Genomic DNA, 27,976 nt, shown 5'->3' with positions numbered 1-27,976 from the left:
ATTCTCTTCGTTTGATATAATACCAGACGATGCTGCATCACTTATAAATAGCATTTTTTTTGACATTGACATTTGCATTTGTCATATTATCACATCGCGGTCGTGTGTGTGCGTCACTGCAAGTGTGCTGATAAATGTGAATAGGTACTGGGCACTGGGTGCTGAGCAGTAGTACATTTTTCTATAATTTCGTGATAATTCGTTCTGATTAAATAAATGAATATGCGGTAACAGAGTACCTTAAACATTTTTTTCAATAATAAATAGAACATTTTCTAGTTACAAAATTTAAAACTCGTAACTGGGAATGCCTTTTTTCAAAAATGATCCTCTCGCCAATGGTACGTACTATGTAATACACTTGTATAAATAATTATGCTTGTCTTATTCTAAAAAGCTGTGGTCACAATTAGAAAACGTATTTATTACTATCTCAAAATATAGCATTTGTTCTTTATCAAAGTTAACCACTTACTCCAGCACTTCAAGGCAGCTCAGTTTGAAGTCCACATATTTGTGAATGATTAAGTACTTTAATGCATATGATTGTTCAATTGTTCTGCCATTTTTATATTTTATCAAACATAATATATTAAGCTAACATTAAAAACAGTGGAATATGTATAATAATAATATTCGCTTAAATCAATTATAGAAATTTATCAGATATTTTATGATGTACATAATTTGGACTTTACTTAATATTCTTAGCTGCATTTATATTTATTAAAGATAATTTTACTCCATGTCATAAGATCATAATTTGTAAGAATTTCAACAGTTCTGAGTAAATGAGTGAGGTGAGAAATGCTATTCAAGAAAAAAAATCCCAATTAATTTAGAAAATTCTTTCAAAAACTTAGTGCTATATTTATTGGGCAAATCAGTATACCAGATTAATACTTGTTTTGTCAGTTATGAATTGTGATTTCATAATTATTGTTTTTAATGGTGCAAAAATGTTTTAAACACCTATGTTAAAAATATATATAAAATTTAATATTTTCAAGTTATAGTATAATATTTACTAGTCTTTTTACATATCTAGTCAATGATATGTTGAACTTTGCAACAATATACCTATTTTAATACCTTCATCATCATCATCATCATCATCAGCCTATAGCAGTCCACTGCTGGACATAGGCCTCCCCAATTGCTTGCTGCTGAGAATGATCCTCGGCTTCTCTCAACCAGCTCCTGCCTGCCATCCTGCACAGATTATCACTCCACAGAGCCTGAGGGCATCCTGTACTTTGTTTGCCATTCTTATATGTTGTTTGTTTTAATACCTTAATTACTCATTATACTCAGTTAAAAATAATGCACTCATCTATGTACTGGGCCAGAGTGGGGATTTGGGTCTATGCACATCCACAATTTCCAAGTTTCAGAGAAATAGTCTGCCAAGCTTATGTACAAGTTAATATGTTGATAATAATGCATATCTGGGTATATTAAGTTACTGTCAAAATACATAAGATATAATATTAGTTTTGTCATTTTTACAATCACATTCATCAATATTAAGCAATGGTTCAACGTAGCTATTCTAATCTGTTCTATTTTATATCAATGATTAGTTAAATTGAAAACATGAATTTCAATTGAACTGTTGAAATTTCAATGAAGATTGCTGCAATTGATGACTCAATTCCATTGACCCACAATGACAATAATTTTAGTTTACAATGTCTGTTAAGGTGACCATAAAATTGAACAATAAACTATAATACTTAAAAATCTTGTATCTTTTTAGCTAAATGAGTATTTATTGTGATTATGACAGTTGCATGCAGATGCATAATAATGCAATGCGAATAGCATTGGATTATTATTATTCTTAATAATAGGGCTGACAGACTGTGAACTCAGCATTGTTGTGACGCACAAAGATCTGACTGAAAATATTACATTTTTTTCTTCAGAAAAGAAGCACAAACTGGAATATTGTTCTACCTATGTATAGGCCTAACAGAGTCCATAGACATCTCAATGATAATACTATTGTAGATTTTAAGATATAAGATTGAAGTTTCAATTGCTACAGCTGTTGGGATATCAACAGAAAGCTAGTGCCATATGTGTTCTCTGACAGGTTGATGTGAAAGAAGAACTAGGAGGTTGGCATTTACAAAGAAAGTTGTAGTATCTTGAGATGTCTAAGGTATTTGACCAAAGCTAAGGTCCTGCTTAAAGTCATGATGATTAGGATTCCCCGAGCTATAAAATGTAAATAAGAAGATATACTTACACATATATATATCTTCTTCTTTTTCTCCACCTTATCCCACTAGGTTGGGTTGGTATAGCGAATTTTACTACTCCATTCTCTTCTATCAATTTCAACACTCACACTTCTCTCTCTTTCTCATTCACACACTCCATCCATGTTTTCTTCGGTCAGCCTCTTCCCCTCCACCTTACACTACTACCATTACCATACATCTCCTAGTCACATGCATCTTCTCTCTACGCATCACATATCCATACCACGCTAAGCGCTACCACATATAAATAAATTGAAATTGAGTATCAATCTTAACACTTATCCTTAATCCTAGCCTCAATTAATCTTAACACTTAATTAATTCTCAGTAGCTTGCTGACACTTACCACTTACCCACCTAGTAATGTAATTGTTACATTATTCATAAACTTAACTTCTGTTAACATGATGTCAGATAGTTTAGTTGTTAAATTTTTATTATGATTTTAGATGAATATGAAGTCATCGGTGAAGCGTTTTGGCAGACCCTGGAAATTCCCGGAGAAGAACAAATTTTAAAAATATATGGCTACAAATATTCGAAGATGCATGCCCTCGTTTTCCACTCTATATGTACAGTATTATGTGGAGTCCCATACATTGCATTGCTGTACTACCCAAAGTACAATCGATTCAAATATGTGAAATGCAGTTTAAAATCAGCAGAAAAGATTTGCGGTATGCCTTTTTTGTAATAAAACAGCTTTTACCTATGTATTTAACATAAATAATTATTGCTATTTAATATTCTGTTACAGTGACAGATTCAGATGGATTATTTTATTTAGCACAAATAGATGAAATGGATCTCAATCTATCGAATCATAGAGAAAATAAATTAAGATATTTTATTTACCAGCATAATCGTTACATTTGGTTGAGTGATCAAGGTGCCTTTGTTAATGTTCTCGCTCTCAACGAAAAACTAACTATATGTATGTTGATGGAAAATCTAACAGGACTCAACAAGAGACAACAAAATGAATTGTATGTATTCGAAATTCATACTAAATTTACTTCTTATTCTAATTTTTTTATTTACATTTTTTTATGTTTCAGGCTGAAACTTTATGGTGGAAATAGTGTGGAGGTAAAAGTAATGAGTTACTGGACCATCTTCATCAATGAAGTCTTTAATCCATTCTATTTGTTCCAAGTTTTCTCCATTGTTCTTTGGTCATTGGATGAGTACTATCAATATGCTACTTGTGTGTTCATTTTGTCAACTGCGTCATGTGTAACAGCACTGTGTCAAACAAAACAGGTAATTCAAGTAGTACCATATTCCTCTGAAAAAGGTGACCGTAAATAAAACTGAATTTTTAGAATAAATTATTTGTTTTATATGCTTTGCGCACTCTGATTGTCTATTTACTTTCACAGATGAGTATCAAAATTCACAAAATGGCTGGTGGTACTAGTGCTTTTACTGTAACGGTTCTGAGACCAACGCGTTCTGGACGTGAAGAATGCGTGGTGAATGCTAGCAGGCTGGTCCCTGGAGATGTATTAGTGATACCATCTGATGGATGTGTAATGCCTTGTGATGCGGTGATTCTGACGGGTTCTTGTATTGTTAACGAGAGTATGCTAACAGGTTAATAATTTTTTTCTTAATTTTAAATTGTTATTAACCTTTAACTAATGTGAAGTTCAAATAACTTTTCTATAAATTGTATTGTACTTATCTATTTTTCATAATAATTTACAACACCTATGATCGTCTTACATCAAACAGAAATAAAATTTTCATACATAAATAGGATCCTCAGATATATTTCTTATTTACATACAAATAGGAGATCATGATAATAGTCGGTCTGTGAATAATCTAAAAAAAAATTAAGTCCCTGAGGGTTTTCGACCCCAAGAGCCCACCTTGAACGACATCACGTGATGATGTCCATGGGCTCTGTAAACCAACTAGGATCAAAAAGGCTCGTCTGCCCGTATAAACCATTTCAAACATTGAGTCTTCAGCTGTACATATTTGTTTTGCTTAGGTGAAAGTGTACCAGTTATGAAAGGCCCTCCGTGTTTGTCATCTGAAGTGTATTCTACAGAAGTTCATAAACGACATACACTCTATGCTGGCACTCATGTGATACAAACCAGATTTTATGGTAATAACCAGGTCAGTATTGTGCGCGGAATTAACAAATATACTATGATAATCTATATATTGAGATCAATAGAAATAAATACACTACATAATAGTAGTACATTTTAGAATATTGTAATAAAATTCTAAATTTATCTGGTATTCCGCCAAATAACCAAATTATATAAAATTTTATTACGCTATATTTCTGTATATTAAATTTGTTAATTCGCTCGTCGTTCAAAAGTACCTGTACCGATTTTCGCATAAGTATTAACCACGCCTGAACGAAGTCTCGAAGACTGGTATATATTTTTTTATTGCTTAGATTGGTGAACAAGTTCACAGCCTACCTGGTGTTAGTGGTTACTGGAGCCCATAGACATCTACAACGTCAATGCGCCACCCATCTTGAGAAATAAATTCTAAGGTCTCAGGTATAGTTACAACAGCTGCCCCACCCTTCAAACCGAAACGCATTACTGCTTCACGGCAGAAATAAAAGGGTGGTGGTACCTACCCGCACGGACTCACAAGAGGTCCTACCACCAGTATAGAATATATATTGGAACTTGCTAAAACCATCGGACTAGATCATATCATTAAAAGCCATATTGTTTTTAATATGAAGCGCATCGGATATAGAGTGAGCTACCAACCTGAGCAAACTTAGCAATCCATAGTTAAATGTTCTCCATAGTTATCTTATACCTTTAAACGAGCAATTCTTGTATATAAATATATATAATCTGTATCTCGGAAACGGCTCCAACGATTTTCATAAAATTTAGTATACCTACAGGGGATTTCGAGGGCGATAAATCGATCTAGCTACGATTTATTTTCAGAAAATGTTGTTTTATTCGTGTTTTCAATAATCAACTTTATGACTCTTCCCGACATCTATTGGCGAATAATAATAACCGCTTTAAAGACACAACAAGATGGCGTTATAAAAAAATTAGAGCAAAGCTCGGTCATCATCTTCATCATCTAGTAGAAATTGAAGTAACAACAAATAATTTTTCCTTTTTAGGTTTTAGCTAAAGTCGTAAGGACCGGATTTTACACAGCTAAAGGAGAGCTTATAAAAAGCATACTGTATCCAAAAGAGGTCAATTTCCAGTTCTACGACGACGCCGTTAGATTCGTAACATTCATGTTCTCCATTGCTGCGCTTGGCATGGCTTACTCCGTCTGGTTATACGTCCTGCGAGGGGTCAGTATGGATACCTTTATTGGTTGATTGGTTTACATTAAATAAAAAAATAAATAATAGTTTTAAAATATTAACAAAATACGCTTTTATAGGAAATCCAAATAAAAAATAAATTTTAATAAAAAATAGTGTAAGAAAAAATGATTTTATTGTACAAAACCGTGGGGTGGTTTTCAGGATATTACCAAAATAACCCTTCTACTCATATCTGTCCATGCACCCCACGCTTTTTTTACAATAAAATTTTTTTTCTTATACTATTTTTAATTCAAATTTATTAAAATTTATTTTTTACTTGGATTTTCTATAAAAGCGTATTTCGTTAGTTTTTTTAAACTATTATTTATTTTCCATTTTTAGTTGAATTTCAATTTTTATTATTATTATTTTTAATATTGAATTGTCATCGGTCCTTAATAAGTATACCAAATTTCGAGTTAATCCGACGTTTTGAAGGGGGTCAAAATAATGTTCAAAGATATTGTTACAAACACACATACGTCTGAAGCTAATAAAAGCGTAAGTAAAAACGATACCCAAATAATTAATTCCGTTTCCAGAGCTCCGTCAGTACGATAATGCTCCGTACATTGGACATTATAACCATAGTGGTACCGCCTGCACTACCCGCGGCCATGACAGCCGGCGTAGTTTACAGCCAACGCCGCTTAAGGAAAAACAAAATATTCTGCGTCTCACCGCCGAGGATCGTGATTTGCGGGAAATTACAAGTCATGTGCTTTGATAAGGTAACTAAAAGGAAACATCTGTTTGGAACATGTTTTTATTTTATTTATTTTTTCTCATAATTTTGATATTCCTTCTTTAACAGACTGGTACTTTAACTGAAGACGGCTTAGACTTCTATTCGGTAATTCCTTCAAATGAGGGCGAGAAATTCGGGAAACAAGTGGTGAATGTGACGGGGCTGCCGGCTACGAGTCCTCTACTGCAGGCCCTGGCTTCGTGTCATTCCTTGACCAGCATCCAAGGCGAGCTTAAAGGAGATCCGCTTGATTTGAAAATGTTTGAGTTTACACGATGGGTACGTAACAAATCTGCAATCGTCTATTAATAAAACAGTTTAAAATTCTAATTAGATTTCTACATATTCTGACCGGTTCAGATGCGGATATATTTAACTTTATATATTCAAACATAAATTTTCCATAGTCGACCGCTTAGAAATATGTGGACTTCAAGAACGCCTTGCAAGAGACTATCCATGTGCTTATTTACCTACATAAATAGCATTGCAAAACAATTTACTCACCATTCTGTTCATATCTCATAGCGTTCTCAACTTAGTCGTATAACCATAACATAGAATAAAATATGGTTATTATAACGTCAAAGTGGCTGAACTTTCTAAGCAATACATGAGTAATTTCCTCATATTCAACATAGATTTCAGTTTTTTCTGTCTTCATTATTTAGTCACGCCTTTCGTGAAACCTTATAGAAAAACTGTAGTGATGGGGATGTTCCATTCCCGATCCTGCGGACAGAATGGAAAGCAGTCGACGTCGCCCAAAACACGTCATCTCGGATCCTCCCGATCCACTAACGGTGCTTTTAGGTACTTCAAGCACCGGTCACCGTTCTCGTCGAACCCGTCGCTTGCGACGAAGGGCTCGACGAGTAAATTAAATCTCAGACACAGCCCACTGAGTTTCTCGCCGGATCTTCTCAGTGGGTCGCGTTTCCGATCCGGTGGTAGATTCTGCGAAGCACGGCTCTTGCTAGGGTTCGTGTTAGCAACGTCATCAGGTTTGAGCCCCGTGAGCTCACCTACTAGCCACGGTTACGCTGAAATAGCCCCTAAGGCTATCAGCTTAGGTAGGAAAAAAAAAAGAAAAAAAAGGGGGATGTTCAATCGAAACCTAACAAATTTGTCGTCTGTAAGACTTTAAACAAATTGATTCCCTAAAATAATTAGATCTACCTACATAAATTCAATGGTTTCTTTATCGTTAATCATAATACAAGACGAACGATTTTCCACAAGAATATCTGCAATACTGTATTTGTGAGAATGTTAAATACGTTTAGTCATTTTTGGGGAACTTTGACAACTTGCTCATTGCTACGTTTATACACAATATTCTTTTGAGGTGTTATGAAATAAGGTTTTTATATTTTACATTGAATGCTCTTAAATAAGTTGTGCAACCTAGCCTTAGACCGGTCAAGCTATTGAGTAACTATCTATTTCATGTTTAATGCTTAAAACATGCAAGGCCACGTTTACGATAACAATAATAACATAAAGTTTTAATAGACAACGGACAAAAGGTTCTGCATAAACGTTAACATAAAAACGAAACAGATAAATAATAGATATTTTTCGATGAAGTTGCCATTTTACGATACTGGCCATTTGAAACGTAATTGATGTATGGCTGGCAATAAATTCTAAATTCAAATGAATTTTATTTGAAAATCAAGGAACTCTATTTTCAAATGTAGTCATTTAATTATTGATTAATTTGTTGCTTTCACTACATTTTTATCTTTTTCATCAATATGAACATGATAAGAATACCGGTAACTATGAAATACGAACTCCTGCCCGGTAGCTATGTTGCAAAAAGGACTCACAATATTAATGATGTGTACGGAGGGAACACTTTGACCAACCAGTTGATACCAATTCTACATCTGACGAGTAATAACTATATAGCATTTCCCTTCCATTTCTATTTTATAGCATAAAAAGGTCAATTAACGCACACGAAACTAAAAATGCAAAATGATTTCAAATTGATACTTCTTCTTCTTCGTCGCTTTCTTCATTACTGAAGGTCGTGTCCCTGAAACTCGACCGTTATATATATAGTAAAATAATATTATTATATTATAGTAAAATCACGTATTGATAAGGCTAACACGTCAACAGAATTATCAGATAAGTTAACTGAACGTATTTACATAGGCCTTTTTGTGAGTGATTCGTCAGATTTTTCGTTGAATTGGTAATCATCTGAACAGGTACTGGAGGAGCCCGGCCCAGAGAACACGCGGTATGACAACCTAACACCGTCTATAGTTAAACCCGTATCGCCAACGGAGAGCACACAGAATCTTGACAATTATGACCCTTACACAATGGAAATTCCGTATGAGGTAAGTATAGTATTAGCGGTAGTTCTTCAAGTTGCTTAATCGAAATTGTACGACCAAAGTTTTCTAATTTACGTAGAGCGATGATGGAACATAAGGGATAAGTATATGAGTTGATAGAGCGGGGAGAGTTGCCTGGGAATTAATTGTACGCTCTTTCGAAACTCGCTGCGATAAGGGTGTAATAGGAAGAAGTCGTAGTGGCCTAAAGGATAAGACGTCCGGGGCATTCTCTATAACTAGCGATGCACGGGTGTTCGAATCCCGCAGGCGGGTACCAATTTTTCTTATGTAATACGTACTTAACAAATGTTCACGATTGACTTCCGCGGTGAAGGAATAACATCGTGTAATAAAAATCATACCCGCAAAATTATAATTTGCGTAATTACTGCTGATAGGACCTCTTTTTTTTTCTTTTTTTTTATTGCTTAGATTGGTGGACGAGCTCACAGCCCACCTGGTGTTAAGTGGTTACTGGAGCCCATAGACATCTACAACGTAAACGCGTCACCCACCTCGAGATATAAGTTCTAAGGTCTCAGTATAATTACAACGGCTACCCCACCCTTCGAACCGAAACGCATTACTGCTTCACGGCAGAAATAGGCAGGGCGGTGGTACCTACCCGTGCGAACTTACAAGAGGTCCTACCACCAGTGATTACGCAAATTAGAATTTTGCGGGTTTAATTTTTATTACACGATGTTATTCCTTCACCGTGGAAGTCAATCGTGAACATTTGTTGAGTACGTATTTCATTAGAAAAATTGGTACCCGCCTGCGGGATTCGAACACCCGTGCATCGCTACACACGAATGCACCGGACGTCTTATCCTTTGGGCTACGACGACTTCAAAAGTTATAGCTTATTTTTCTGCTACGTATGTTTTTAGATTGGTCTTCTAAGGAGGTTTCACTTTTCTTCATCCCAACAATCTATGGGAGTTATCGCCCGAGTGCTTGGACAACCACAAATGGTGTATTTTGTTAAAGGAGCGCCCGAGAAGGTAAATCGATATAATAATAATGTAAATTTGTATGCTTTTTATAACGCAAAAATGTAACCATTTAACATCAGGGAGGTACCGAGGTCGTCCTACCATCTAAGCAAAGAAAAAGTAGTTTTTTTTCTATATGTATAGTTTCAGGATACCTTTTCACTTCATTTTCTAGTAGAACGGCCCAGTTCTGATCTCAAGGCTTGTTATGACGTGTGTATGATATGTGTGTGTATGGTGCGTGTGGGTGTATGTGTGTGCATATAAATTTTATATACACCCATTCAAACCTTACACTTAATGAGATGGACCGTAGTTAATAATATGCACGTGCCTAACAAGATGTTCGTTTAATTTTTGAACAGATCTCCGGCATGTGCGCCCCGGAAACCCTGCCGGAAAACTTCAGCACAGTACTTAACGAATACACATCGAACGGCTTCCGCGTGATCGGTCTCGCTCACAAGAAGCTTGACCGTAAAATGAAATGGGTCGACGCCCAGAGAATCAAAAGAGATACCCTCGAATGCGATATGGTCTTCCTAGGCTTCCTAGTCATGCAAAATAGCCTGAAAACCGAAACTACCCAGATCATAAGAGAGCTACACATGGCCAACATGAGGCTGGTCATGGTCACAGGTCTGTATTTACCCATAATACCTAATCTGTAATAAACAGTAAAACAAATTAGAATCGTCGAACATACTTGGTATACTTAATATCCGTAATGCAATATTTTGTTAATTCCTTCGAAAATAAATATGCCCCGATCTAATCTAAAGGCCACACTCCCAAGTACCATGACGCCATGTTTTTTTTTATTTTTATTTAGAGCCAATTCATTTAAACAATTCAAGACATTCCTTCGAATTATACGCTGGAGTCGAGGAAGGTAACCCAAACAATTTTTTATTAAGAAGTTCTAAGGTCCCAGTATGGTTACAATTGGAAACTCGGTTACTCACTGATTTCTTCAAACTACCCGCGTCCAAAGCGCATTCACAGTACTATAACCTTTTTCACCTTTCTTGGACTGCCAATTATAACTTTAACAAATTCCTTCACACACTAATGAATAGCTTAGGAACGCATAGAGGACAAACATATAAACATTCGAATTTTTATTAATTTAATATACCATATTTGTACAATGGAGTTTGTTCAAGAAAATGATTTTTTTAAATACTTTTTATACTCGTATGTGACAATTGTTCGGGAAATGAATATCACTTACAATGATACATATTCATCTGAATTATTTTCAATTGCAGGAGATAACATCATGACGGCTATGTCAGTGGCCCGCGGATGCTTCATGGTGCAACCGCAACAGAAGATAGTGTTGATAACTGCAGTGCCACAAGCGAACGACGCTCAACCTCCACTCACCATGGAAGTAAGTACGACCCAGTTCAAAAATAGTTTGCGACCCGTTACAGATGTTAGCAGTTCCTACTCTTGCTTCCCTCATCCGTTCTAAATTTTGTCCCTCAGCATTTATTAGTACTAGATATCCCTTCCGCCTAGTAAACCCTTCTGCCTGCGACAGTCCGATCTCTTCATCCTCACGGTGCGGCTGCCGTTATTTTTAAATGTAAATGCTCATTATTAAGTATGTTAATCACGTGCGCAAAAAACTTTTTTTTTTTTAAAACTTCCCTATCGTAAAAATTCGCAATATGTATTTGCTTTGGAACAAAGGTAGATAGTATTGTATTAGTTTTTCAGTTATCAGATGCTAAAGCACAATAATGGCATAATATTCTTTTGGAATTTCGTGAAAGCACACATGCGTAGAGGAATCGCAGAATATGGCTTCTCGATTTTTCTCATTGAATTGAATTAAAATTGAAATTTATCAAGATTCCCTATATCACAACAACTAAGTTGGCCTAAAGGGCGAGTTACGAATGACCGTAAATAAGTCGTGAATTCTTTTTAAAAATTACAGGTCGTCGGAGAGAGCGGACCACCAAAGTTACCGATGGATTCTTATGTCATAGCTTTGGAAGGGAAGACTTGGCAAGCAATACGAACGTACTATCCAGATTTAATGCCGACTGTATTGAAAAAAGGTACAGTAGCAGATTACGTTAGCTTCAGACCACTGAGTTTCTCGCCGGATCTTCTCGGTAGGTCGCGATTTCGGTCCGGTGGTAGATTCTGTGAAGCACCTCTCTTGCTTATGACTAGTGTTAGTAAATTCTCTCAGCTTGAGACCGTGAGCTCACCTACACGTTTTGGCGTTACCAGCAAATAGATAGGGAAAAAAAAAGTTAGCCAAAGGCGTCTCTAGTTCCTCTAGTAAGGGCGCGATCAAAATGGAATAGCTACAAATGTAACAAGTTCATTGAAAATGCCCTTAATGCCGCTGCGTCCAAACCTTACACCATAGGTAAAGTCGCTTCTGATGTTAGCTTGCTTTTGGCCTTTGTTTGGTTGTATTTATATATTAATTTTAATATTTAAAATTGAATCAATTAGATGCCTCACTTGGAGATAAGTTATCGATAATCATAAACGACATGTTTTTGTTGTTGTTTAATATTAATGATTTTATTTAAATAGCTAAATGAAATTAATAGTTGTAAATTTTTTATCCCTTTTGAATGTCGAGCCTAACGCTGATTGCAATGTGTGATGTTCATATGTGGTTAATTGTTGTATGTTAATAAATCTGTAGTCTGATGCTAATCGATCTCTAAATATAAAAATACAAAATGTGTGCAATTCACACGTGGTAGAAGTGAAACCTTCCAAAATTAAAATACAATTATCCTAAACGTCTTAAGTATATGTAAAATTTTGTCATTAGTAAATAATTGTAAGGCAGCGCCCTCTGTGAATTGATATTTTAATTTCACGTATAATCCTAAATTAAAATTCACTACAAGAGCTTTCATACACACGTTAGTATTAAAAAATCTCACAGATGGCGCTGTATTAAATAGTATGTATATTTCTGCCTCATTCTGTGCTGGCTTCATCCTACACATTTTTGTATTTGTGTCTCTTACCTGTCGTTTTTTCCGTTGCATCCGGTTTGAAATCACAACGATTCTAAAGAAGTTTTCACTTCAAAAATCATATCTTTTAATAATACGTAAGCATTAGAAAAATGAGTCATTATTAACTACAAAATATGTAAGCGCTACATCACGTTGGCCTTTTTTACATAGCAAGTTTTGAAAGATTATTGTTAAAGTAGCGCCTTTTTAAGCATACTAAAGGTCCCGCAGTAGTCGAAATTCGACTATAATTATTTGGAATTGTAAGTTTGTACACTATTATGATTGTATTTTATACTTCTATAATCACAAATTTCGCCAAGACTACACAAAAAAAATATTAACAAAGACAAACAATATTTAATCTCATATTGACAACAGACGTCAAGAACAAAAGTTTGACAATAAATAGTATGCAGGCGTGTGTGCGTCAAATACATAGTATGTAGTGTGTGTAATGTTTTCTTTATTGATTTAATGTATATTTTATGCATTATTTAAAAAAAATATTAGCATTGTGCACTTCTTCTCTATATTCTCTATAAGTGTGGAAAATTTCATACTCCTCCGTCCGCGCAAAGTTCGTAAAAAGGGATACAAAGTTTTCGCTTCACGTATTAATATATAGATAAATATAGGTAATAACGTTCTATTTAACAGAGTTGTGTAGTTTGCGCGGCCATTTAGAAACAAAGCCCGGTTTCTTATACATTAAGCAAATTAAAAAAAAAATTAAAAGGATAAATTGACTTTTTAATTTATTTAATGGATTTGTATAATGTTCTTTTTTTGTTATAACTTCGACCTCTAGATAACAATAATTGGATAAATTTAGTTTTAAAAAAACAAATTAGCAAAAACGGTTCGATACGTTACAATCAACAACAAATCATAAAAAAACTATATACTACTAGCGGATTCGACAGACGTTGTCATGTGAAAGCATACACAAAAAATCATTCAAGTCAGTCCGGCCGCTTAGTTGCAGTGTAGATAAATAACCTAGATAACGACTGCAACGCCATCTGCCGGGTTGACTTGTGAATTTAAACCATTTAGGGCGCCACCCAAACGCTTACAAAAAAAAATAATTCAAATCGGTCCAGCCGTTTAGGAGGACTTCAGTGACATCGTACAGTAGAATCTATACCTATATTCTATACTAATATATAAATCTACAGTGGTTTTTACGTATGTTCCGTTATAACTACTGAACCATGCATACGTTAACTTGAAACTTGGTATCCATGTAGAAAATACATGTACTTAATGGATAGGCTAATATTTATATGAGTGTTGGACTCCCTACACCAGTTGCGGGGGCGTTAATGATGAAAATCTTTGTGGGGGTAAGAAATAATAATGTTAATTTTAAATGCCCAGCGAAGCGGACGGGTACAGCTAGTTATGTATATAAAGATATACCAACTTTATGAGGGTAATGTTAAAAAACGTTGCGCGCGCAGGTATGGTGTTCGGTCGCTTCGGTCCGGACCAGAAGACGCAGCTGATAACCGCGCTGCAGGACGAGGAGCTGACGGTGGGCATGTGCGGGGACGGCGCCAACGACTGCGGCGCCCTCAAAGCCGCGCACGTCGGGATATCGCTCTCCGAAGCCGACGCTTCCGGTACGTACTTTTTTTTATTGCATAGATTGGTGGACGAGTTTACAGCCCACATAGTGTTATATAGTTACCGGAGCTCATGGATATCTACAACGTAAATGCCGCCACCCACCTTGAAATATGGGTTCTAAGGTCTCAGTATAGTTACGACGGCTGCCCCGACCTTCAAACCGAAACGCATTACTGCTTTACGGCAGAAATAGGCAGGGTGGCGATACCTACCGGTTCGGACTCACAAGAGGTCTTACCACCACCAGTAATTACGCAAATTACAATTTTGCGGGTTTGTTTTATATTACACGACGTTATTCCTTCATCATGGAAGGCAATCGTAAACATTTGTTAAGTACGTATTTGATTAGAAAAATTGGTACCCCGCCTGCTTAATTCGAACACCGTTGCATCGCTAGGTATGAATGCACCGGACGTCTTATCCTTTAGGTCACGGCGACTTCACGATTTATTTATAAAAAGCCTTTTCTGGTTATATTCACCTTGTGTAACCTCTACAGTCCTCAGTACTACTAATTAATACCAAGCGGGCTGGTAATGAATTCTTTTGGCAGAGAATAGTTATCGACGCGTGCTGCCCTACACCATACCCTAACGCCAGTCTTCAATAATGTAATATAAAAACTAAAAAAACGCGCTTAAATAGCAAACCGAAATACTAACAGTTAATTAAAATTTCAATTTGTGTTGTGTACAATAGCATATATACAATGTACAACATAATATACAATAATAATAATATAAGATAGGTTAGTACTTCGATAGAGGTAAACATCATTTATATTTAATAACTCTTGTAGGAAACGTTAAAAAATGCAGAACATACACATTAAGCATAAGTAAGTAAGTGTAAGCATCAAAAATAAATAATGCTGTATCGTTTTATCATTACATACTTCTATATAGACAGTACCTACTTTGTTTCAGTGGCGGCACCGTTCACTTCTCAAGAGCAAAACATCACATGCGTCAAACTGCTAGTTCTAGAGGGACGTTGTGCACTCAGCACTTCATTCGCAATATTTAAATATATGGCTCTGTATTCGCTGATACAGTTCTTCTCAATTCTTATTCTATACAAGGTATGCATGTCGTTATTTCATTCATTCACCTTACCACCCAATAATGAGATTAACTGTTATACGAGTATAATAAAGCTTAGATTTACTGGTAGATACGGCCACTTCGTTAGTCCAGTGGTCAATGACCCTAGTTACAATACTATACTATTTATTACTGGAGTGGCCAAGGTATTTGCTTCAGGAAGCCCAGTAACACAAAAAAGTATTAGTATGGTGTGGTAGGATGACCAAACTTTTTTTTGTAAGTTAAAAATTCTCAATGAATTTTGTAACATGACCATGTTTATCTAACCAAATTTACTGGTGGTAGGACCTCTTGTGAGTCCGCACGGGTAGGTACCACCACCCTGCCTATTTCTGCCGTGAAGCAGTAATACGTTTCGGTTTGAAGAGTGGGGCAGCCGTTACAACTATATTTGAGACCTTAGAACTTATATCTCAAGGTCGGAGGCGCATTTACCTTGTAGACGTCTAACACCAGGTGGGCTATGAGCTCGTCCTACCGTCTAAGCAATAAAAAAAATTTAGACTTAAAAAGCAACCCTAAAAAGGGAAAACGTTCACCGTCTTCTATTGATCGTGGTAGCACCATTCGACCCTGGGCAACAATCAGTTCCTGTACATCGACCTGGTGCTGACGACGCTGCTGGCGCTGTCCCTGGGCCGCGCATGTCCGGGCCCGCGCCTCACGGCCGCGCTGCCGCCCGTGTCGCTGGTGTCGCCCGTCAGCCTGGCGCAGCTGCTGCTGCAGGTGCTCCTCGTGCTCATGGTCCAGATCTCGGCCATCTACGTGCTCCACGGCCAACCTTGGTAACTTCAATTGTCCCATTTCTATTTATTCTGATCTATACTCTATACTTATATATATAGCTGAAGAGTTTGTTTGTTTGAACGTGCTAATCTCAGGAACTACTTGTCCGAAAATTACAATGCTATTGATATAGATATAAAGGAAAAAGGGTGAATATTTCGAAAGACTACTGATCACTGGCCAAGTGTAAGGAAAGAGGCCTAGGAGGCGTAGTCTCATGCGCTGGTCCGATCAAATTAAGACGACATTGGACTCCAGCATCAATGTCGCTATCCACTGTACATAATCCAAACAAAAATACTCTCTAAAGGTTACGACCTTCAGCACTGAGAAACGCGACGCAAGGTGGAGGAGGATTGATATAGATAAACAGAAGAGACATAAATTCCCGGTGACGTTTTGTTCGCAGGTTCAAATCCATCGAAGGTGGACCGAACATAGAAAATATAATGTGCTGGGACAACACAGTAATATTCATCACGACCTCGTTTCAGTACTTGATCATGGCCTGTGTTTACGCCAACGGCTGGCCGTTCCGAGACCGCTTTTACGCTAACTGTGAGTCAACATAATCCTTGTCACTATAATATGTACATACTATACTACAAACACATTGTTGTCGATAATACTCTAATGGTACCATGCCGGAAACCTTAACAAATGAAATGCCAATAATAACTTTATAGTTTCATTTCTATCACATAAACGAACGTATAGAATAGGAACAAACAATAAAAAGTTAATTTTACATTATTAAATGAGTTACAAATTATTGAAAATTTTAAAACGAATATTTAATTGTGCTTAGCTTTACACGTCCAAAATTTTTTTTTTTATTGCTTAGATGGGTGGACGAGCTCACAGCCCACCTGGTGTTATGTGGTTACTGGAGCCCATAGACATCCATAACGTAAATGCGCCACCCACCTTGAGATATAAGTTCTAAGGTCTCAGGTATAGTTACACAAATGCACAAATGTCCTGTTGGTCACACTAACTATGAACAATTTTACTGATCGAAGTCAGCCTCTAAGCAAACTTGCGTTGTACAGAGGTACAGTTCAGAAAATTACTCCAAAACGAAAACAAATTCAATTTAAATCCACTAAAATGTCATAATATCACATGTTGAATGTCAAAACATGATATATGTATATACCATGTCTTAAACCCAGTATCTGCTTCAAAACATTATGTAAAAGTCTCGATCATAATTTTTTTTTATAGCCCTTGAAGGCAGACGAGCATACGGCCCACCTGATGGTGAGTGGTTACCGCCGCCCATGGACTTCAGCAATGCCAGAGGCAGAGCCAAACAGCTGCCTACCGAAATAGTGCTCTGTCTTCATGTGGACGGCGTGCCTGTTCCTAAGATCCCGTGATGCAAATACACTTAACATTTCAGATTCGATGGTGCTATCGCTGGTGACGCAAACCTCATTCGTGATACTGCTGTTGATGTGCCCCTGGTCGTGGCTCGCGCATTTCATGGACATCAAAATGTTGGACCCCACAGATCCGGACCAAAAAACTTTCCGTACTTATCTGATGTTGATACCTTTCATACATCTGATCTTGGCTTTTACTATAGAAGTGAGTATACATTTTATTAGTCTATTGGTAATTCGATTTTAAATTTCCGTAAACGTGTTTGAAAAGCATTCTTTGTAACATAATATTATTTTAAATCCCAAGAAAGAAATGCTGCTAAAATTTTCTAACCTAAACTACCTTAATGATGTTAACCATCTTGAATTGGAAAAGCACCTTTCGCTACATATTATCTATACTTTTATACTATCTATACTAATATATAAATCTACAGTGTTTTTTACGGATGTTCCGTTATAACTACTGAACCATGCATCCGATTGACTTGAAACTTGGTATCCATCTAGAAAATACATGTACTTAATGGATAGGAAAAATATTTATATGAGTGTTGGACTCCCTAAAAATAATGACAATAAATAATAATGTTAATTTTAAATGCCTAGCGAAGCGGGCGAGTACGGCTAGTTATTTATAATCCTACGAAACAGATGGTGCTAAAATTTTCTAACTTAATTAATTATCGTGTTACAGATGACGTTGTCGAATTCAGAAAAATTCTCGAAGCTGTCGAAGTTGATCCGGAGACGGTGCCGGGACAAGGAGGACGCGTCAGTGGAAGGCGCGTGTCCGCTGTGGGCGCCGCCTGCGCACGTGTGCTGACTGGCGCCGCACGCGCCGACCGCCTGCCCCGGACTCGTCCGCAGCTAGCACCCGGCGCGCCCGCCCTCGCGCGGTCCACAACGCGTTAAAAGCAGATCTACACGGAGTCAGCTACTGACTCTAATTAAATATTCCCACTATACATATTAGAAGAGGGTCAGCGTTAATTAGTCCAGTCATTTTAGGCCAAATTAAGTAAATATCTCGTCAAATCGACGTACCACGTAATAGTACATTGTGCACCAAGGGAGAAAAGTAGGACATTTCCTCCCGTGTGTAAAATTGGCTAACTTGCGGGATGGGATGTCCTATTTTATTCCCGCGGTGCACATACATTTTTTTTTCCTACCAGGCCGAAAGTTCGTGGAGTACCGAGCATACTCTTTAAAAAAATAATTTCTGTTTTTTTATTTTTAAATAAACTACTACTAATTGAATAAGAACTGTCTGATGAACTCATCTTTGCTTAATACTTCACTATTAAATTTTATTGCCTTTTGTTTATTTCACTTTTACACTAAACACAATATTGCAAATTACTCGAGCACAACAATGGCGGAGAATTTTAGGTGCGTGAGAGCTGACGTAGACACTAACGCGCATGCGCACTTGTCAGTACTCAGGGAGGAAAAGTTACACTTTCTTCCCTGTACAGCGGGACGAAAACCGAACTTTCGGCGTAGGTAGAAGAACAAATTTATATTACCACGTAAAAACTTGTATTCTGGCATTTTCAAAATTCACATATTTTTAAAATCAGGGGTCAAAGGTCACAAACGTTGAGTTCAAGGTAAAAAAAAATATTAAATAGAAAAGTTGTGGAGAATTTAATTCTCTGCAATATTGATAATAAATTGCGTAAAACCCATAGAAACCGAGATATTTGCAAAAAAATGTAAAAATAATCGAGTTTGTGAACTTTGACCCCTGACTTTAAAACTTGCGACCATCCAATTATATATGAATTTTGAGAATAGTTTTAGGATGCCGAAATACAAGTTTTAATTTGTGGTCATATACTGGGTATGTCGATTTTCCGAGATCAACCCCCTATAATGACTGGACTAACTGGCAACACGAGACGCCGAATGTGAATATTGTCGGATCTCGAACCCAGCGCTGACGCCTGTAACTGACTCCGTGTAAATCTGCCATAACTAGTAATGTATCATGGAATTCAGTTCTCAATAATTTGTAGTCAATGATGGCGTCGATCCGGCGTCCGTATTAATCTAATTCATAGGATAACGTGTATTTAATAAGATGAAATGTTAAATTCATTCCTAGGAGCGTTATTTCGAGGTCGTAAGCGTGACCTATCACAAAACTAGAGTTACCTATGGGTGTCGTGTGTACATGTGAAATACTTAGACGGTATTGTGTATACTTTATCTTAAAATGAGTACTTACACGTTTCGTTGTACTATTTATTTTTTAATCTGTATTTCGGTTGTTTCTATTTTTATTTCTTCGTTTATTTTTTTTACGTTTTGGTGCTTAATAATTTATTTATTTCGTGCTGTGATAAAAATAATGCCAATTTATTGAAAGTCGATATTTCGATACCTTACTTACCCTTTAGTTACAATACTATTGCTTAATTAATAAAGCAGTAGTTACTTTTTTCTTTTTCTCTACTCATTCGCTGGCTCACGGGGTCAACTTTAGAGAATTTGTTAACACTGCCCCTAGCAGGAGTAGTACTACGCAGAATCTACCGCCGGATTATAATCACGACCCACTGAGAAGATCCGGCGAGCGATTCAGTGGATTAATAGTTACTTAAGATAGCTACATTGAAGGTCGAATTTAAAAAAAACGGCCCAATCAATGTATTTGCATTTCTTAATAAATTGTACTTACACTTTTATATGAATCGTACTCCGTACTGAATTGTTAAAAACATGAAACTAAAGAAAAAAAACTACATAGGGTTCGTACTTAATGCAATTAAATTTTACAAGTTTTTATAAACCGTAATGGTTCCCAACAATTTAACTTTAGCTACATCGGCCAATATTTTTATTTTTCCCAAACATATCCTAAATGATTCTCGGATTATCACATTAATCTTAATGGTTAGTTAGTGTCTTTATTATTGATAATTGTTTAGGTTCTGAGTTGTATTTCTTTGTTCCTTTCTCATACGTATGTATGCTTGCGTTACCCATAACGCAGGTAAATCTTGAATCTGCTAATTTGTATTGACCAATTAAATAATCTGAGAATCATTTACTTTGTAAAATCATTACATCATACTAACCGTGTCTTCTAAATCTTTGCAAACTTTTCACTGACGCTTTCTTCTGTTTTATTTCGAATATGGCGAATTAAAAAAGATACCTCAATTTATTTTAATAAATTTTTATTATTAAAATTTACATAAAACGTTCACTACTACTAATTTACATTAAAATTTATTCTTGCCTGTCAACACTTAATTAATATAATGTAAGGCCTTGTCCTACGTGAGCGACAAACCGAAGCGATACAGTTTGACCGATGTTTGAAAAATAATCTATTGAATATTTTTCAATAGATTTATACTTAATAAAATTATTTTTTATTAAATATACAGTATAGGGAATTTTTACTGATTGAATAAGATTTAGCAGGGATATTAGGATAGTAACAACTCTTTGTTCATTTGTGAAAATAGGTCGAAACATGTGACACAAAAATCACGTGTTTTATTGAAATTAGTCGCACTGCGTAGCATCGCTATTGTTCGCCCACCACCGCCCACCTAGGACAACAGGTAAACCATCTTGTGCGTGATTTACGTTATTTTCGTAATTAATAATATCTTAGTGCCAAACATAAGGTAATGTGCATGTAATAATTTCGAATAAACAGTGCTATTCAGAGAGATTCGTTCAATAGATGAAATTCTATAAGCACTTAAGCGACTGTTCGCGGATCGATCGTAATAATACGATGGTCCCTTTTAATCATTTCAAATCAATAAATCGTCGATATTATTCGATTGTAAACGATTGCATTAAAATCGATTTTCCGTCATAATCGCTCGTCACTATTTAAACCATGTGCGGAATTGGTACTTTAAACAATTTCGAAATACTATTTAAACGAATCCTTATTTATTAACACCTGAAAAGTACGTACCGTCAATAATTCAATTATAAACGTAATATTAATGTGTATACAACAGTTTTAATATTTTAATGAACTGGGTAGATTTTTCACATAAAACAATTCGAATTATGAGTCGAAGTTAACGAACGTATTATTTAGCCAAAGTTGAAATTAGAACGAATGAATGATGTAGGTAGAATATTGTAGAAGATTGATAGTTTAATTACGTTAAATTAATTGCTACCGTTCGGTCGGTTGTCAATAAAACTGAAAGTAAAGTTTAGAACGAACACCCCGACAAGGTGATAAAATATGTATGTATTAAAAAAAAATATTACATCATGTAAGCATTAAGTCCTAGTTAGTTTAATTTATTGGTTTCTGATGATCTAGTTGAGCAATTTACGAGTCAAACTTCGTAATGGAATAATAACTCGATTGTTAGTCGATACCAATTTACATATTACGTGTAATTGTTTGAAAGAGGTCCAAACTTTTTTTGACAGATTATGATTTGAAAAAAATTAATATGTAATCATAGTAAATTGTTGCATTTTCGTGTTTATTTCCTTTTTTTTTTTGTAACATTTAATTTTCGAATGTTTGTTGACTATTTTTACGTCTTTTATTACGATAATGCAGTTCAATGTAATCTTGTCGCGAGATTTAGATGAATGTGTTGTGTGACCAAGAGAAATCGAATAAAATAATATTAATATAATTGAATTTTTATTCTTAATTCATGTAATTCCATGTCGATAAGAGTCATATTATTTATCGCCAATTTAAAAGCAGGTGAAACTGCGACAAACACCCACATACTACAATATTTAGACCTGGTTGGTTGATATGACGGAAGTTAGTTTATAGTCAGTTCATAGGGTGAAATGCGTCGGAATCGCGACCTGCTGAGAAGATCCAGAGAATTAAATATTTCAATTTAAATAATCAAAGAAGAAAATGTCATCTAATATATAATAGTATTTTCATCGTTAATTAAAAATACCTGTCAAAGTATTAATTAATCTCGCGTATTGTATTATTGACCATGTTCCGAATACTTCAGTTTTAAAAATCTCACAAAATTAAATTACCACGACAATAATTAATTTTAGAAATCATTTTCAAATTATCCGAAAGGTTCATATCAAATTTTGTAATAACGTAAAATTTTATCAATTTCGTCTATATATAATATGTATATACATATATACCTGTTACGGTAAATATGTCGTGTAACCCGGCGGAGGAGAGTACTGCGGCGGCATGGAATCCTTTGCACGAACAAGAATCGGGCGTACGCTTCCGGGTATAGGCGGTTCTTTCCACCTATAAATGTTAATTTTAATTGGTAGTTTTGGGAAGGTCGATGTGACTCAATTCGATTTGGGTAATCTATATATAACTAGAGCAAAGACAAAACAGTTAGGTACGTTTAAATGACTCGGCGGCGCAGTATTTAACATCCCGGACCGGCCGAGGGTCGTAGGCTCGATTTTTTTCATGGGGCAAACATTCGTGTATATAACAAATTCGTTTGCTCTTTGTGAATATATTTATAAACCATGAATACGAATTTTGAATTAGTGAACCCGCAATATGGCGGACACTCCCTCCCCCCGTCACGTGAGACCATTAACCCCGTCCATCTACTGAAATTCAGCTATATGACGGTGTTTTTCGAAAATTAAAATCTCTTACCAAGGTATCAAACTAAGATTGTGTGGCGGTTTCGGCTGCGCTAGTCTTTCGGCTCGTTCTCTTCGCAGCTGGTCGGCGTCACGTACCGCTGCGCAACACGCCCTTAGCGTGAAGTAGTACAGCAACTCGACCCCGGACAACAGCGAGAAACCGAGGAACAAACCAGCGATCCCCCCGAAAGATACTAAAATTTTCGCATTATTAGTTTACATAGGTTTTTTTTTTCGTACAAACACTTATTAAAGGTCGAATGCCAGTTGTACAATAAATATTTGTCATGCAAGTGTAGTGTTCGCTCACGCGGCCCGTACACACGTTCACTCTCTCCATGTCAACCAATCCAGTTTCTGCAGCATAGCCGTCATGGCACAGTGGTATGTGAGGAATGTAGATTTTCAAGGCCATCTAAATCTAGTACCTACAGATACGTAAGTATCTTATGGAAGCTTCAGAACGCTACTTCGACAAATCGGCGCGACAAGAAAACCGCACTTGTGGCCGCCGCTAATTATTTATCCGACCGCGACGAGGTAACGCAAATCCGCCGTCGCCCGAAATATGTCTTGTCAGATCCCCGGATTCACTCTCGATGCTTTTAAGTCCCTCAAGCACTGCTTAGCGTCCTCGTCGAACGTCGAAAGAGCTCCCGAGAGACGAGCGCACTAACCCATAGATAAAGCCCACTGATTTTCTCGGTGGATTTTTTCAGTGAGTCGCAAATCCGATCCGGTAGTAGATTCTGCGAAGCACTGCTCTTTCTAGGGCTAGTGTCAGGAAATTCTCTCAGCTCCCTTACCCGTTCGGACGTAGCTGGAATAGCCTCTTAGACTACCAGCGAATAGCTACACACTTAAAAAAGACATACCTAAAAGGTCCACCCATCCAAAGAGCACTTCGCGCTTATAGCGCACCATCGGCCACGATACAAATTCCGTCTCCAAAGAATTGCTTTCGCCCCCTCTCGTAGCACTATTGCACACATAATAAAGAATAATTAATAATAACTATTTCATAGTTCCCATGCATACCAAAGACCGTTGAGGACTTATTCCAGAAATTGAAAAAGGTATTTTCCTTCAACGAAAACTATAGAGTTAAGTATCTAACATTTTCTCGTCAATTGTTAATAGATTTTCTCTTATTGGTTTTTTAGTATCGATTGATGATGTATACGTTTTCAATACAAAAATATTAATAATAACACATAAGAGTAAATGTAAGCTCTAATATGATTTTGAATTCTGAACGGTTAATAATTGTGACCGAACCATTGGGCAAATGCTCTTAACTAATTTATCGATGTCACTTACTCAGTTTCAGATAATTTTTCAACTTCGTAAACGGTGTGGGAACAGCCCAGCTCACATGAGCATTTAGTCACATCTGTAATAGCGCTTGCGTGTTTCGCTATGCATTCCAGCTCCCGCAATGTACATTGCTTGTATCCCTCTGAAAGAACAGGATTCTGTTTTCTATGCGCAACAAAACGCAATGAAACCCGAGTCTTACTCGTGGTTGTGTCTGCACGGGTAGGCACCATCGTCCTACCCATTTTTGACGCGAACCAGCGTGACAGCTGCATTCCGGTTTCTTTAGATGAAGCAGTTATAAACTAACGAAGGCTTCAACCTCTTGACCCTAGATAGATTCACGTTACGATATGATCTCCGGTAACTACCTACATAACACGAGGTGAGTCGTGACCTTGTCGAATTGCCTAGATAGTTTAAAAGCTAAGAATCGAGTTAATTCACTTTTTGATTATATTTCATTGCTCAGATGGGTCTGTTAAGTGGTCGTCGGAACCCATTTGCGTGAACAATGCCAATGCCGCCACCCACCTTGAAACACGGGTTCTAAATCTCAGTTTTATAGTGTAACGGTTGCCCAACCCTTCAAACTGAACGCATTACTCCTTTATCACAGATACAGGCAGGGTGTACCTACATGTGCGGCCTCACAAGACTCTACTAACAGTGTTTTTTTTTACACTAAGAACGATTATAACTTATTACCAAACTCACTTATAGTTGGATAAAAATGAGGCACGCATTTACAAAACGAACGACTTCTTCGCATACGACATTGTCTCATGCAAGCTGAATAGGTGTAGATATTCGATGTATCCAGGTGCAATTCATCAGCGAATACGCAACGCCTTTGACGGATTGACAATTGGCGAGCATCGTCAGTTGTATAGGTATGCTTGACGGAAAATGAAACCTTTTCGACGCGATAGTCCCATGAGTGCTGAGCGCTTTGTTCTAAACCAGCCATTTCTTCAGTCGAATGTATATAGATCTGTTAGATAAATTACTGACTAAAATAAATGAAATCAATAGACGAAAATAAACAACATGAAAGTAATTTTGTGTTGTACGTACGTCGAACGTCGTATTTTTGCGGTCCGAATTAAACATAAATGACCATTTTGCGTCAGTTTCGTGAATAAATGCCTCTATAAACTGTTCTTGTTGTGCTTGCGACTGCCTGTGAACATTTTTGAATTATGATATTCATTCTACACAGGTTTATTGCTTAGATGGGTGATCAAGCTCATGGCCCCCTCAGTTTTAAGTAACCACCAGAGCCCATAGACATCTCAACCTAAATGCCGCTATTCTTCTTGAGAATGTTTTAATTGTATAGTAGGTAATTAGGCAAATTATATGTTTTATACGTCTGATTTTTATTAGGCAATGCTATTCCTTTATCGTGGAAGTCATTCGTGAACATAATATGTTAAGAATATTTGTATTTCATTTCATTTAGATACCGGTCCGCGAATTTGAACACGGGCATAGTTGCGTCGCTCAGTACCTATAAGTACAGTAGGCGTAATATCCTTCAGGCTACGACGACTTAAAATTGGTAAAATATACTCTTCAATTAGTTCGTAAATAAAATCACTTCATTTAATCATTACCAGGGCCAAATTTTCTCCGCGTGTCTTGAATTAAAAGCATAACAAAAGCCCATTTCCGTGAATACAGGTATGAGCAAATCGCAACACTCTTCGGAATCTCCTTTCCACACGCAGTCGTAGAATAATGTTTCGCAATGTCGCACAACCTGAAGACATCCATTAAATATGTAGGTAGGAACTATAAGTGTGGTCAAGGTCAAAAGGCGACGTCTTTATGGTTCAAGTACCTAGACTAAGTCGCATTTGTTTCTTCTTCACTTACTTTAAATACGGCTTCTTTCGAATCTCTAGCGGGTTCCGGCACATTGTTTTCATTTTCGCCTACAAGTCCCGGCTCCGCTAAGTATTCAGCGGCATGTTCTGCTATAGAACTATAGCTCAATGTGGCCAGCCATTGCAGCATTTCGGCAGCTCGTTCCGGAGGATCGGAGCCCCAAACACTGGAAATTTGCAAAATAAAAGCGCGAGTCAAAATACGCGTCTTTTGCGATACGTACTTACCTCACATAAAATCTTACTGGTGTTGGGACCTCTTGTGAGTCCGCACGGGTAGGTACCACCACCCCGCCTATTTTTGCCGTGAAACAGTAATGCGTTTCGGTTTGAAGGGTGGGGCAACCGTTGTAACTATACTTGAGACCTTACAACTTTTATCTCAAGGTGGGTGGCGCGTTTACGTTGTAGATGTCTATGGGCTCCAGTAACCACTTAACACCAGGTGGGCTGTGAGCTCGTCCACCCATCTAAGCAATAAAAAAAAAAACACATTTCCTATCGGTTATTTCTAACAGTGTACGCATTTTACCTTTCGATATACTCTTGCAGTAATTCATCATCGACAGGACTAGCATCACATATTGTCACAGCTGGAAAAGGAACATCCCAATTGTGAAAATCCGTATCGAGACCTGAAAATACCATTTCCTAATGCACTTTTTGTCTATTATGTCTATTAAATACTATTGAGCTACGACAAAAACAAAGTTTTACCTGTAATCGTTGGATTGGTTTGAAACTTTTCCCATAAGCTTACGATAATAATACAAGTCGTTACTGCTCCTATGGCAGTAAAACTGAACCACATAAACCTACAAAAAAATCAATCAGAAACAACTTCTAAAAAATAGTTATAGAAAAAACGGTAAATTAATTTAATACGTCCACGTACTTTTCACAAAACGGTCTGTCTTTTTCTGCGATATATCTAACCCCGTGTAGTGTTGAATTATTGAAGAATTCAGTTGTTTGATGTCGTAGACTAGCAGCAAACAGTGATATGCCGTTGACCTCCTCGTTTCTCTCAATTTTTCTATTACTTTTACGTCCATGTTTTACTTTATTCTCTGGATAAACTTTCATATCGTTTCACATTTTCAAAATAAATCATCGACTAATGTAGTAAAGTTACGGAGCGTTGGCGTGGTCGCTTCAGCATTACTACACATCACGCTACTGAGATTGTATCACAACGATCGATTACTCATAGCGTGATTGTTGAATGTCCTATATCATAATTGACACAAATAACGCAATTATATTTTTATTATTTGTACGTTTTAAGGGTTCCGTTTTATGAAACGTTTCCATTTACATTATTGAACATTATACATTATTAATATTAATCTGTAGAACACATCGATATGTTCCTGTAATACTTGATTTTTTGTTTTGAATCTTATCTAAGTTTATCATAAACCTATAAGGATAGTGTATCTTGAGCTTTAGCAGGCCCTTTGAAGTTTGAACTGCTTGCGATTTGATTCGAGCGAACGTTTTTTCTACAGGTTC

At 36.6% G+C, this 27,976-nt stretch overlaps 2 protein-coding genes across 2 annotated transcripts; one reads left to right on the top strand and one right to left on the bottom strand.

Moving 5' to 3' along the window:
- The first annotated feature begins 74 nt into the window (after positions 1–74).
- LOC101737835 (polyamine-transporting ATPase 13A3) lies at positions 75–22,282 on the top strand. Its single transcript, XM_012695359.4, has 20 exons — positions 75–341; positions 2,720–2,947; positions 3,028–3,256; positions 3,329–3,533; positions 3,653–3,866; positions 4,273–4,403; positions 5,407–5,589; positions 6,150–6,338; positions 6,422–6,634; positions 8,581–8,715; positions 9,609–9,722; positions 10,079–10,352; positions 10,985–11,109; positions 11,665–11,788; positions 14,188–14,349; positions 15,286–15,440; positions 16,027–16,250; positions 16,661–16,809; positions 17,657–17,844; positions 18,337–22,282. Exons 1-20 carry the CDS (start codon positions 308–310, stop codon positions 18,463–18,465), a joined length of 3,405 nt encoding a protein of 1,134 aa, XP_012550813.1. The 5' UTR covers positions 75–307; the 3' UTR covers positions 18,466–22,282.
- On the bottom strand, positions 20,814–27,699 carry LOC101737967 (sodium channel protein Nach). Its single transcript, XM_038018822.2, has 12 exons — positions 27,357–27,699; positions 27,179–27,276; positions 26,994–27,096; positions 26,451–26,628; positions 26,189–26,334; positions 25,647–25,752; positions 25,287–25,563; positions 24,573–24,711; positions 24,128–24,231; positions 23,263–23,446; positions 22,776–22,890; positions 20,814–22,469 (listed from the first exon to the last, which is right to left on the bottom strand). The coding sequence occupies exons 1-11, from the start codon at positions 27,545–27,547 to the stop codon at positions 22,779–22,781; spliced, it is 1,638 nt and encodes a 545-aa protein (XP_037874750.1). The 5' UTR covers positions 27,548–27,699; the 3' UTR covers positions 20,814–22,469; positions 22,776–22,778.
- Between the last annotated feature and the right edge of the window lie 277 nt (positions 27,700–27,976).

Source organism: Bombyx mori, chromosome 22 (genome assembly GCF_030269925.1).
Source record: "Bombyx mori chromosome 22, ASM3026992v2".
NCBI classification, from domain to species: domain Eukaryota; kingdom Metazoa; phylum Arthropoda; class Insecta; order Lepidoptera; family Bombycidae; genus Bombyx; species Bombyx mori.
Note: the sequence above shows the minus strand (reverse complement) of the source record. Positions and strands in the feature narration are given on the sequence as shown.

Coding starts and splice junctions, on each gene's coding strand:
- LOC101737835 (XM_012695359.4), top strand. CDS start 308: ATGCCTTTTTTCAAAAATGATCCTCTCGCCAATG. Junction 15,441..16,026: donor CAATTCTTATTCTATACAAG/GTATGCATGTCG, acceptor TGATCGTGGTAG/CACCATTCGACCCTGGGCAA. Junction 17,845..18,336: donor TCTTGGCTTTTACTATAGAA/GTGAGTATACAT, acceptor ATCGTGTTACAG/ATGACGTTGTCGAATTCAGA.
- LOC101737967 (XM_038018822.2), bottom strand. CDS start 27,547: ATGAAAGTTTATCCAGAGAATAAAGTAAAACATGGACGTAAAAGTAAT. Junction 24,712..25,286: donor TCATTTTTATCCAACTATAA/GTGAGTTTGGTA, acceptor CTGTTCTTTCAG/AGGGATACAAGCAATGTACA. Junction 24,232..24,572: donor GAAAAATTATCTGAAACTGA/GTAAGTGACATC, acceptor TGTGTGCAATAG/TGCTACGAGAGGGGGCGAAA.